Source organism: Protopterus annectens, chromosome 1.part0 (assembly GCF_019279795.1).
Source record: "Protopterus annectens isolate FY-2018-M chromosome 1.part0, PAN1.0, whole genome shotgun sequence".
In the NCBI taxonomy this organism is placed as follows: Eukaryota; Metazoa; Chordata; order Ceratodontiformes; family Protopteridae; genus Protopterus; species Protopterus annectens.
This window is the reverse complement of record NC_056725.1, coordinates 407749517-407763145: the sequence shown is the minus strand read 5'-3', so window position 1 is coordinate 407763145 and position 13629 is coordinate 407749517. Positions and strand designations below refer to the sequence as shown.

Below are 13629 nucleotides of genomic sequence, written 5' to 3'. Positions count from 1 at the left end.
GGACCACCCTAGCTCTATTCCTGCAGTGGCACTACATGTATTATAGGTTTATAGGTTAATACTAGGTTACCTGCCCTCTCGGGCCATTTTAAGCTTAGCCAGTTACCCCATGTGAGAATCAAACCCTGCACCTTGTGTCTGTAAGGAAAACACCTTAAACATTAGGCCACTCTCCAACCATTTTACTAATATTAGTAATATTAACCATATTACTAATGTTAGCTTCTCATGGAAACATCCATGAGCTGTACAGCCCACTTTGTCCCTGGCATTGAACAACATGAGAATCATTGGGTCTTTGCAGAGAGCAGTATCTGTACTCTCTAGCAGTTGTTAGTGCAGTGGACCAATGTTCCCTTCTTCCCCCTTGGATAGGTCAGTCACAGTGCTCAAACCCATTTTTTCCTGCCTAGTTTCCTACAGCACCTAAATTTGCTAAATGAACATAGGTCCACTGACACTTGAGTCACAGTCAGAGCTTTATCCCTCTGTGCCACATGGATGGGCTGAACAGCCATCATATTGATATTTGGCACAATAGTAGCCAGTGTTAAAAAAATAAATTTCCATTCTTTGCACATGCTGGTGAGCTTCAAGTTTCTGTGAAGTATATTGGTTGATGAAACCAAACTGCATGACTTAATATAACACAGAAACAAAAGGATAACTTCAGAGGTGCTTCTCCAAGTTGTTTGCATATTTGTTAATGCTTGATGCAGCTTCCATTTGTATATATCGGTCTATATCCAGTTGGAAGTGTTAATTATTATAACTGCACATGTGTAGTACATTTTGAAATATTGACTTTTTCCTAGAGCTTAGCTCCCTGGGTTTTCACTGAAAAGGGGCAGCATACCAGTCAGACTATCTTGGCAAATTAATGCAGATAAATGAAAGGCAGCATGTTTTTTTTTTTTCCCATTGGATTTGGCTCAAATGTTTCCCAAGTTCCACCCAGGTACCCACCACATTAGGGAACTCCTACTTTTTGTGCCTCAACATGCTGCAGTTATTTGCATTAAGGAGATTTTATCAGGCTAGATTAGGCCTCACATGAATTTGAAACACTTGTCCATTTTAATTTCACCACTGGAGCTTTCAGTGCAAGTGGGTACTAAACAGGGGGTATTTGGAGCCCCTGCTTTGTTTTCTATTCCATTCTGTCAGGGCTAGATATAGACAGTGATGCAGCAGTTATCAATGTTACCTCATAGCAAGAAGTTCCTCAGTTCCATTCTCTCCTGGGTAGCCTGTTTGGAGACTGTGTATCCTCTCTCTGTTTGCATGAGTTTCCTCCGGGTGCCCTGGTTCCTACCACATTCCAAAGACATGCAGTAGGTGGATTGGACACACTAAATTTGGCCATAGGTGTAAGTTTGCATACAAGTGTATGGTATGGAAGAACAGCCACCGTATCAGTGCTAGCCACCCGGTGGTGTAAACCTTGGCTCTAGATGATTGTCAGTGTTGATATGACACTTTGACCCCATGTGCAAGTATGGAAGGAGGGATATAGAAGGTACTGTAGCATAGCATTAGGAAATTCTGTTTTTCATACAGTCTGAGTGTAAAGTTCTTAGGCATCCCAAGCATCTCCTGTCATATGTGTAACTGCTGTACCTTGAAGCAGTCATCCTACTCCAGGTGTCTGACTCTTAAAGTCTTCTACTACTATGACGTATCTCTTTCCTACCTAGCATATCATGCACTGACCTTATTTGATCCCATAATGACAGACCTCGTAAAAACTCTATTCAATACCTTTGCACTAACTGACACTCTAGGTAGGGCCAGCCTACTGGTAAGTGCCTCATCTGATAATTTTAAGAAGGCAGTAATAAAAATATTGTTCTGTTCTACTTAACAAAAGAGTCATGTTGTAAGAAATCAGTATGAGTGCCTAACACTGCCCAGCATCATTCTTGACCAGCACTTGGACCTTACCCATCATTCTTAGGTACCACTTTGACAACATTTGCTGCATCGTCTCCAGAGTACCTGTTCTTCCCAATCACTCTTTTATTGTAGTTTCCACATACTCAAAAGAGTTGAGTTGCGGCTACATCCAGTATCTCCTTCTTTACCTCCAAGAGTGTTAGAACTCCACTAACCAAAATATCTCTCATTCTTCCCCAGCAGCTGTTTTCCCACATTATTCTGCCATCTTTTATGTTGCCAGAAGCATGCTACTTTAATTTTTCTGGGGTTTTTTTTATTGTTATACCTAAACTCTCTTCTGCTTGTCCATATCGTGCTGTCTGTTTCACTGGCAGTGATGCCTGATTATACCATTTTCTTTCGTTATCACATTCCAAACTGTAGTACTTTTGCCTTTGTCATTGTTCTGTAAAGTGCTTGGGAAATAAATACTCAAATAAATTTGAACTTGAACAGATCTATTAAAAAACAACCCCATTGTTTGAGAATTCATTTTTCAGTCATCCCAGTACAGCCCTGGGAAGTCCTATAGCAGTAGTCATGGAAGATTAATAGTCAGATGTACTTTTATTAGTAGTAGCATATCACTGAGATGTCAAAGGTCGTGAATGTTTTTATTTATTTATCATTAAATGTGGTATATATATGAGATGTTAGTGAACTTCACTGGTAAGTACTTAGACAACTGCATTTTATGAGTACATTGAGGAGTTCTTCAAATGCTTCATGCTAACATTTTCTCCACCTGCTACATCAGTGCAGTACTCCAAACATGGGAGCGTTCCCATTTTCTGATTTATTGTAGTCCTTTGATGGATGTTTGTGTGTGTGTGTGTGTATATGTATATATATATATATATATATATATATATATATGGATCTATATTACTTTGTTGAATGCTTTATTCAGTGAATTACTATTTATCAAACTCAGTTAAAAGAAAGCTCATTTAAGCAAATAATCATTTCAGCAAAAATTTTCCAAGGGAAAAAAAACAAAAAACTTGTAGGCCAGCTACTGACTGTAACAAACTCAACCAAATTTAAAACTCAGCAGACACCCACACCCCCAACTGAATATACTGACTCCGAGATCGCACTCCAGTGGGGAAAAGGTCAAATTCCTGATGTTGGCTAACCACGTCCTATCCCTGAGAAGAAATTTGCTGAAACTATCATTAGCTTAAATGAGCTTTCACTTAAGTGACTTTAATCAATAGTGATTTGCTGAATAAAGCATTCAACAAAGTGTTATTGGCTATCTATATCTATATATATATATATATATATATATATATATATATATAATGTACACATATATACGCGCGAGTACACACACACACAGTTTGTCCTTTACTGCTTGTAGCTGTATTTATTTAGTGCTTGCATAAACTTTTTGTATCAGTAGGTTAACATTTCCACACAAATGCACTAAAAGCTACATCTGTGTTACTGTCACATTGGAACACTGATTCTGTGAAAGTCTGTTGATACTCCAAGCTGCACATCTCCTCTTATGCAGATGTAGAAAAGCACACGTTACCTTTTCTTGTTTTTGCTATGTAGCACTGACTTCTTTTTCTCTCCCCTTTTAGAGACTCCAGTTTAACAGTTCCATGTAGTATTCTTATTCAAGGACCCTCAGGCAGTGGAAAAAAATCAGCAGTTCAGGTTGTATGTAACAAACTAAATCTGCACATCCTGAAGGTAAGATGAGTTATCTTATTAAACTACATGTCTTTCACTGTCAGACAAATGTCTGTGAGATGTATTATGGTATAAAGTGAACATTAACTGTACATAAAAGAAACCTTTTGCTGGCTTTGAGTTGTGTTCTTTTTGGTTATAACTTGCAATTTTGCTTTTGTTATCTTTTTCCAGTGCACTTACATTTTGCTTACCATTTATATTTTGTACTAATTGTCCATTTTTTTATCCTAAAACATATTAGTTCTACTTTAAATATGAATCTCTTTAATAATCAGTGGTGTTTTTTCCCAGTTTTAGTTATGTGGTGCTGCATTAAAGGTTCCTCACAGTATAGTTATAACATTTCTTGTTGGAATTGCTTGTATTGTTGCATTGACATTGTAACAGCGGATGCTCTTGCGGCTTATTAAGGCAATTACTACTTTTATGTAGTATCTATTTGTGTTTTTATTTTACTTATTCTTTGTTAACTGGGTTAGTTCCACTTGGCTAGTGGCTTCTTTTTAGGGACCAAAAAAAAATGTATACACTGGAACTGGAAGAAATTCAGCCAGGCATCGTGAACTTCCCCTAACGCTTGCACAGATGAGATGAGCATCCATTCCATTCCATTCCAACAGCGGATGCTCTTGTGGCTTAAGGCAATTACTACTTTTATGTAGTATCTGTAGTATCTATTTATGTTTTTGTTTTACTTATTCTTTGTTAACAGGGTTAGTTCCACTTGGCTAGTGGCCTCTTTTTAGGGGACACCCAAAATGGTATTTACGCTACTGGAAGAAATTCAGCCAGGGCATCTTATAACTTCCCTAACTCTATACGGCACAGATAATGAGTGCAGCATCCATTCCATTCCTAGGATGGAGGCAGCTGGGAGAATGGTGTACAAAGATGGTGACTGCAGGAGAATGAGATGAGGCAAATGACTCTGTACTGATGTTTTTGGATACAGAAGAGAGAAAAATGGTTCAAGTTGATGAAAAAGAGGATCAAAGGGAAGATTCAGAGGAAATCTTCCAGAGTGAACTGTTCAAGAGGCTGAAAAGTGAGGAAGTAATTATAATGACAACTCTCCATTTGGAGGGTTGCGGGATGATATATTAGAAAGTTTGTTGATGCAGAGTGAATCAGAGACTGGGAATGCTACTAAGTGGGGGGTAAAATGGAAAAGTTAAGCAGTAAGGAAGAAAGACCAAAAAAAATATTTGCGGAGATAGTAGGCAGCTGAAAAAAAAGTGGAAAAGATGAAAAGGAAGAGTAGACCTAGAAAGAAGAAATTTGTAAGGATACAAAGTAAAGTAGTAGAAGAACTGGACAGGTATGAGGTTTGGGACAAGTTAGTTATGCTTTTAGGTGTAAAAGGCACAGGAGGTAAGATCTTTTATTTTGATTAAAAAAATGACATTTTGTTATTTTTTGAAACTGCTGACATCCTAGAAAGAAAGAAAGACATTTATCTTTGGGATAATGATGTTGTAAAGGCTTTCTTTAGAGAAACACCGAAGAAAGTTAATAGACAGTTTTGAATGGACACTGAAAGCTAGATTGTAACAAAAGTAAACATTTTTGCCATGAAGTAAAAGACATTTCAAAAATATTTCATAATAGAGAATTTTGGATAGAAGCTTGGGACTGTAACGTTCTGAAAATGGAGAACTGGAAAATTGTACATATTCCTATTATGATTAATGCTGATGGACACAGAGCTGTAGTTAGTGAGGGCAACCAAAAACATGCTTTTTTTCTGTGAGGGACATTTAGTAAATAATTGTGATAAAAAAGTTATTTATGTGGGGAAACTGGTTATAATGCATAATTGCAAAGTAGTCTGTTAAGTTGTAAGTAAACAGGACATGTATGGCTGGATTGTGAGAAGGAGCAGGAGTTAGAAGGTGAGGTTGGACAACAATATATAAATAGTAAAGAAATAATGCAACTGGAAGATCAACAAAAAGAGAAGGGAGAAAGTAATAAAATAAATTTAGAAGAGAGTTTGGAGAATACAGAAAAAGGGGAAGGGGAAACAGAGTGAAACAGAAGTTAGTGATGAAGATATAAGATAGAAAGTGCTTAAGAAGAAAAATGCAATTGGGAAGAGAGTTAAAGATAGGAAAAGAACATTTCAGGAAACGGATATAAAAGTTAAAAAGGGAATGGATATTTAAATAATTTTTCATAAATTAAAAAGAGTAGTAGTAAATAATCTTAGCATTATATCTATTAATGTTAGTAGTGTTAAGAATTTAGCCAAGAGAATTGGAATAATAGAATGGTATAAGAGTTGTGATGTAGACCTGATAGTATTAGAGGATATTAAAAACAGAGTGGCCAGGTGGTACAATATGGAATTTGGGACATGAAAAATGTTAAGTATTGCTATATTGTCTAGGAAAGGAATAAAAAAAATTAGATTATCCATTTGGTTAGAAAGATTAATGGTAGTGGATTTTAGATAGGAAGGAAAGGTATTTAGACTAATAGCAATGTATGTTTGTGTTATATAAAGAAAGGGAAAAACTGTTTTTAGATAAGTTATGTAATTGTGAATTTGGATATTATAATAAAAGGAAATTATAATTGTAATTTAACACACAAGCAAAAATGTAGAATAGATAAGGCAGTGGAGTAAATAAAATGTGTAAATATAAAATTATGGAATTTAAGCAAAAACACATACCAGAGAGGGAAATTCCAAACAGAAATAGATTTTCTTCTTCTGTCTAAAACTGTAAAAGTTATAACAGATCAAGTAGTCGACATGGAGTTTTCAGATCATTTAGCAATATGGATTGAGATGGATGAAAATAAAGAATATTCAAAAATAGGAAGAGGTATTAAGAGAATAAATGAAAAGGAGTGAGATAAGAATAATTAAGAAGATGTAAAGTTATGGAAAGATCATTTAACAGTGAAAGCTTTTTTATAAGAATAGGTCAGAATGGTGGATAATAATTTTATTTTTATTTATTTGTTTTTCCTTTGTTAATCGGATTAGTCCAACTGGGCTGGCGGCCCATTTTCATTGGAGACCCGAGGAGAAAAACTCCAGACCGATAAAGAATAACAACAACAAAGGTTACATTTTAAGTAATTTGAATGAATACATAACTACATATATTCATGTCATATATGGGATGTATACATGACTCCACACATTCTTGCCATAATGGAAATTGACAAAAAGTAAGTAATTCTTGAAAGTAATACCGAAAAGATTGGTAGACAAATTATGTAATATTATAGAGGAAGATGTTTATTTATGCGGTTAGAGGAATGGGAATCCGAGAGATGTTATTGATAATTAGAGAAGTAGTAGATGGTATTAAGATAAATCATATAGAAAAATGTAATCGCGGTAGATATAAGTGTTTGATTCAGTAGAGCATGATATTTTATTGGAATTTAATGAAATAATATAACTTTATACAAAGATAAAATATGTGAATCAGCATATAAAAATATTAAATGCCTGGTTTAGTGGAAAATAGAGATGAAAAGAGATGGAAACAGGGATGTCCATTGAGCATTTGTTTGTAATGTTTATGAATAGTGTGATAAAAGGATTAAATGAAGGTCTGTGTTTATTGAATCCAGTAGTGTTGGTGTATCTTATAGGTTCATAGGTTAGTACTAAGCTAACTGCCCTTGCGAGCCATTGTAAGCCTAGCCAATTATCCCTTGTGAGACTCAAACCCTGCACCTTGTGTAACCATTTGGCCACCCTCCCATCCCATAAAGCTGAGATGGATGAGTGGAAAAGAGACTATGTTGGTGATAAATATATTTAAGGAAAAATATAAGAATGGAATTTAATTAACATGAATAAAAGAGAATGATTGGAAAATGAGAAAGTTGTACCAAGAAAAAATGTGTGTGAATTAAGTATAGACAAAATTGATGAAAATATGAAAAGTTGGTACAAAAATATTATGACAAAATATTATTGTGTGAATCCTTGGGAACATTTACCTAAATAAAAAAGTTGAAGATATAAAGCCAAAAAATAGATGGTATACAAAAAGTTTTGTATATCAAGGTTTTTTTATGGAGGTTACAGATTAACAACTCACCTGCTCATAAGTTCATAGGTAGGTACTAGGCTTTTGGCCCTAGGGCCTATACAAGCCTAGCCAAAAAGGTACCCTGGCTTTCTCCACCCATGAAAATTATTTTCCTGTGACCCTGTCAAGCAGAACCACAGAAGTAATCCCTGGGGTGAATTTCCTATTACCCATCCAATCATCAAGATTTTTCTTGAAGAGTGCTAATGAGGAGCTCTGTTTGACATAGATAGTTAGTCTGTTCCAGAGTATGGGAAGTCTCTGGGACAGGAATCTATCCCTCCAGCATGTTCTGTTTATTGTGGTGACAAGGTTTAGGTCCCTAGAGCGTGTAGCTTGGAGGGATTGGGATTTCTTTAAGTGGAGCATGTCCAACAGCTCTGGGTTTGACATAGCTTTGTATGTTAGGCAGAGATTGCCTCTGAGTAGGCAATATGCGATGGAGTAAAGCTGGAGTTTTTTGAGATGGTCTGCGTAGGGCATCTGTTTGAGGCCAGTAATCCTCTTTGTGAGGTATTTTTGCGGCCTTTCCAGTTGTTGTAGATGTCTTGTGAGGTACATACCAAAAGGGGCATTGTACTCTTATAATGGGTCTAATAAGTAATGAGTAGAGTGGAACCATGACCTCTTTTTTCTGGATGAGAAACCTTTTGTGATGAGGTGTGCCACGTAGAAGGATTTCCTGACCACTTTGGCGATGTGATTATCAAAGGAGAGACTACTGTCCACCTGTGTCCCAAGGTCTCTTATCACACTTTCGGTGTTAAGTAGACTACCACCTATGTGGTAGTTCATGGGTACAGAATTTTTACCAAAGGGGATGACACTGCACATTTTGGCATTGAGCTTGAGACCATGTCTTTGACATCAGGCATCTGTCTCAGTGAGGCCCTTTTGTAGGATGTCCACATCGTTAGGAGTTTCAATTATGGCTCCTAGTTTGCAGTCATCTGTGAATTTAGTTAGCCAAAGACCTTCTGTGTTAGCCTGTACTTCAGAGAAGTAGATACCAAACAGGAGAGGACCCAGGACTGAACCCTGTGGTACTCCACTTGTCACTGGTCTGAAGTCTGATTTGGAGTCTGCTACTTTCACAGTGTGTGTTCTTTCAGTAAGCCAGTTGGCAACCCATCTTGTGACATAGGGATTTAGGGTCTATATTATATCATTGAACGCTTAAAAAAGCGAATGCTGATTGATCGACCTAATTTAAGCGAAAGCTTACAATCTCGAACTGTCAGATCAGTGATTTTTTTCCCAGGGAAAAAAATCTCTGATCCAAAATCACATACACACAACACAAGCACACCAAACAAACAGAAATCCACACACATACACCTAAAATCTGATACCTAACCCTACACTAAACTATGCACACACCACTAACTACCCACTTACTTTAACCCAAACCCTAACGTCTGTCACTATCGCACACTCACCTCACCCGCTCCCTTACCCTAACTCACTTAAATCACCCTAACACTCATGTCCACACCCTAACTCACCTAAATCACCCTAACACTCACATCCACACAATCGCACACTTACCTGAATCCGACCGGTAACTTTCCACCATCACACTGAAAATACCGAAGCAACAGAAACGGACAACCGAATTCTTTCCCTAGGAAAAAATTCGAGTTTCTGCTGCTTCGATATTTTGCAGTTTCTTGAAAATAAGTTCGATCGATCAGCATTCGCTTTTTTAAGCGTTCGAGGATATAATATAGACCCAGGGATTTATACCTAGTTTAGTGAGCTTATAATTCCAGAGTGGGGGATGGTGTCGAACGCCTTGGCGAGATCTAGATAGGCTGTTTGTGAACCACCTTACCCTCATCCATGGCCTTGGTGACTACTTCAAAGAAGTCTATCAGGTTTAGGAGACATGATCTGCCTTTTACAAACCCAGACTGTGTGGGGTCCAGGGTTTGGAGATCTCCAATGTCTTTGTTTATGAGTTCCATGGCCTTGCAGACGAGGCTCGTCAGGCTAATGGGGTGGTAGTTCCCAGGGTCTGTTGTGGCCCCCCCCTTTGTGGAGTGGGATAACTATCGCGGTGCGCCATTAATTGGGCACAAAGCCTGAGGTGAGGCTATGATTGAACATGGTACTTAGGTGGGGTGCCAGTTCATTCTGTAGTTCATGTAGAAGGCAGCCTGGGATGTTGTCAGGTCCCATGGATGCTGTGTTTTTGGCTTTGGAGAGTGAAGTTTTTACCCGTGCAGCCGTGATTACAAGAACTCTGCATTCTTCCGGTATAAAGATGGGCCCTTTAGGGGGTGAGGGGGGTAAAGTTAGCACTGAACCTATCTGCCAGGATATTGGCAATATCATTTGGTTCTGTATATTTAGTGTCATTGTGCTGAAACTTGGAGCAGATCTGAGTGTTGCTATTGAGATTTTTGACATAGCTATAGAATGCTTTGTGGTTGTCTTTAGAATCAGTGGCAATTTTGTTTTCATAACTAGCTTTGGAGGATTTTATGAGGGATCTCAGCTTCTTTCTGAGGCTGACCAGGGAGTTCCTCCAATCGTGGGATTTTACTCTTTTTTGCAACAGTTTCTTTCTTCTGTTGTAGAGTTTGTTTCCGGCAGAAGACCACCAGATTGGCTTCCATCTTGGTTCTGTTAGGGATAGCATGATCCATGCACTCATGTAAGTGCTTATAAAGTGCATTTGTATAGGATTCAGCAGTCGTACTTCTATTGTCCATCTGCATGGGTGTCGTGAAGTTTGCCACTTCTGTCTTAAGAAGCGTGAAGTTGGCTTTGGAGAAATTTTTTACAGTTGTTTTCTTAATGGGGGGGTGGATGTCTAGGGTGATTAGCTTGTGGTCGGATCTGACCAACGAGGAGCTGACCTCTGGTGTGGAACACCGGTCACCCATGTTGGTGATGACCAGATCTAGGATATTGCTGCTCCTGGTGGGAGTGTGGATAAGTTGATCCAAAGCATTGGAATTGATGATTTCCAGAAAACGTTGAGCAAAAGAGTTGGTACATGAGTAGTTTTCCCAGTTAATGGTAGGGTAGTTGAAATCACCCATTATTAGAGTGTTGGGTTGTACTTTAATATTTTCCAGTGTATCAAGAAAAGAGGAGTGGGAATCCTGGGGCATGGTGGGGTTTTTTAGCAAGCTACAATCTGGATTGCAGTTTTGCCCAGAGTTAGTTGAAGTTGGATAATCTCGGATGCATTATGCTGAGCAACTAGCTTGGAGGTGTGGATATCCTTAATGAATATGGACACGCCTACACCTTTAGTGTTTCCGTCCGGGTTTGGTGGCCGAAAGGTGAGGTATGAATTATAGCCTGGTAATGCAGGGGTGCTCTCTGGAGCTTTGAACCAGGTCTCTATCACTGCACAGATGTCAGTGTTCTCCATTTTAAGGAGTGCCTCGAGTGAGTGCATTTTGAGGTTTAGACTTCTAGCATTGAGTAGCATTACCCTCAGATTTTGCTTGCTTGTACCCGTTACGGTGGTGAATTTGTCATTTGAACCTTGCCTAAAAAAAGGCACTATAGGGGAGGCAAGAGCCTTTGCCAGTATCCGGAATCCCAAGGGTGACAGGTGCAGGCCATCTCTGGCAAAGCAGCGTGGTCTGTCGATATGTCATCCCAGGCAGACAGATACTGGATTCCCTTAGAGTGACACCAGAAGCTTAGCCAATTGTTAAAGTCAATCATTTTGTCCTTGTACTGTGGTGTCACTCTGGGTGATGGCAGGATGCTACTCAGGGCTAGGGTCATACTGGCCTGGGCTACAAGATCAGAGAGCTCCTCCATGTCTCTCTTCATGTAGTCCAGGGAGGTACGTCTCAGGTCATTCACACCAACATGGACAATGAGAGAGTCATATTTGTACTTGTTGTGGCGTGACCTGAGTGCGTGCATTATGTGGCGGATCCTGGCACCTGACAGGCAGCTGACAAGTAACTTTTTCCTTGTTTAGCCTGGTGAGTGGAACATCAGTGTGCCTGACTATCGAGTCAGCTATGACTAGAGTGTTGGGTACGTTATGCCTTATGGGCTGTAGTTGAGTGGCACACTGAGTATGTGGGCTATGTGTCATTTGGGTTGTGTTGGGGGGTGGAGGTTGCTTGCATTTCTGCTTTGGAGGTCTCTCTTGTTTGGGCAGATTAGTACTGAGAGCCACCAGTGTGTGTGTGTGTGTTTTGGTGGTGTAGGTTTTGAGGGACTATGTGATGAGTGTTGACTGTCTAGGCCAGTCTTTGGTGAAGAGAGCTTTGCTTCCAGTTTGGCTATATAAGTGCATCTCTCACAGGTCATAGTGTTGGGTGGTAGGAGGAGAGGGTTGTCTGTGTACATGAAGCAATTGCTGCATTGTCCCAAGATGCCCAGATTCATCAGGTAGACAGGAGAAAACACCGGGAGCTGACCTTTAGACATGCCTGAATAGGTGCTTATTTATTAAAAACTGTTTTCCTCTAGACAAGTGAGGAAAGTTGAGTGCTGTAGTAATTTGTAACTTATTTAGTGCTTACAATGAGTTCTGAACAAGTGCTGAGATCAAAGAAACAGATGAGTGCTAAAACTAAAAAGCTGGCTAGTTGCAAGGGAAATTTTGAAAAACAGACACTATGGTGCCAGGAATAGTTTAACCCCAGTTAAGTGGGGTGGGGGTGGGGGGCTTAGGAGCTCACAAACAGTCCTGGACACAGCAAATCCATATCTGACCTGCCACATGAAAGGGGGGAAGCAAGCTTAGAATTTTTTTTCCAGTAAAGTGGAAATGGAGAAAGCTGGAACAGAAGTTAATTCAACGTTAAGAATCTGAGTGGGTTGGCCTTCACAAATGTTCTCTATTAGATTGAGTGAACTAATGACACTAGACTGGGAGGAGTGTCACAGATCAAATATACAGTATGGGCGGGCAACCGCAAAGCCACCAAGTATAAGAAGACACAACACTAGGGACGGTGGGTGGGAAAATTACAGTTCCTAGCTGTAGCCACTAAATGAAAGTTTTAAACAGATCAAGGAGCAGACTCGAGAATGCTTGTAACAGACAAAAATGCACAGAATAGTTCGGATAGAGCACTCACAAACAGAAAATACAACTCTCAGTATGAAAAAGCAGTTTACAGTTAAGTAATGTTAAAACAGTTTAAAACAGTACATAAATGCAGTGAAACAATACAAAAAGCTTTATAACAGTGCAAAAATATAGTAGATCAACTGTATAGCACAATTATAAGCGTTTCAGAAGTGCAATTCAGTGAAATAAGTGTAATAAATAACTTAACCTGCTCTTGGAATCTTAAGGAATTTCCACTTATGCAATGCAATCCAGAGCCTGACAATACAAGCAGAACCTTTGTAAGACACAGGGTTTATATAGCAGTAAGAATGGAGGAGTTGGAAGATCAGATTACTACTCAGCCCCTGTTATTACCCAATCACTCGTACTACAGAAGGTCTTGTTACTATTGAAGACAATAAGCAGAAAATGACTGCCAGAAACACAGGAAACTCGAACAAGATTTCCAGCCTAGACAACAGGCCTCTATCAAGATTATGTCACCTGAGCAGAACACAGAAACCTCACTTTAAAAGCATAGAAAGAACACCCACAAAGAGAAAATCCAAGTCTCAGTATGAAAAAGCAGTTTACAATTTAGTAATTTAAATAAAAAAAGCAATTATAGTAATGCACACTGTTACAGTTCCTAGCTGTAGCTGGATAAATCTAGCTAAAGGAAATATGCCTTATAAAAAGATCGAGTGAATTTGTATTGTTTGCGTTAAGGAAGATTAGAAAGAACAGAACTTGTCTTCTTTAACATGTAAAAGAGGTAAAAATTTATGGTAAAATAGTGAAAGAATTGAAAGACTGTAAACAAGCATGGACATGATTGAGTATGGTTTTTATGGAAAGCATAGTAAAGAATGTTAA

General features: G+C 38.7%; 1 protein-coding gene across 1 annotated transcript in view; it reads left to right on the top strand.

Moving 5' to 3' along the window:
* PEX6 (peroxisomal biogenesis factor 6) overlaps nucleotides 1-13629 on the top strand; it is a 737640-nt gene that overhangs the window by 276343 nt on the left and 447668 nt on the right. Inside the window, exon 6 of the mRNA XM_044060276.1 lies at nucleotides 3534-3645. Coding sequence (XP_043916211.1) covers nucleotides 3534-3645 — 112 coding nt within the window. The remainder of the gene's footprint in view (nucleotides 1-3533; nucleotides 3646-13629) is intronic.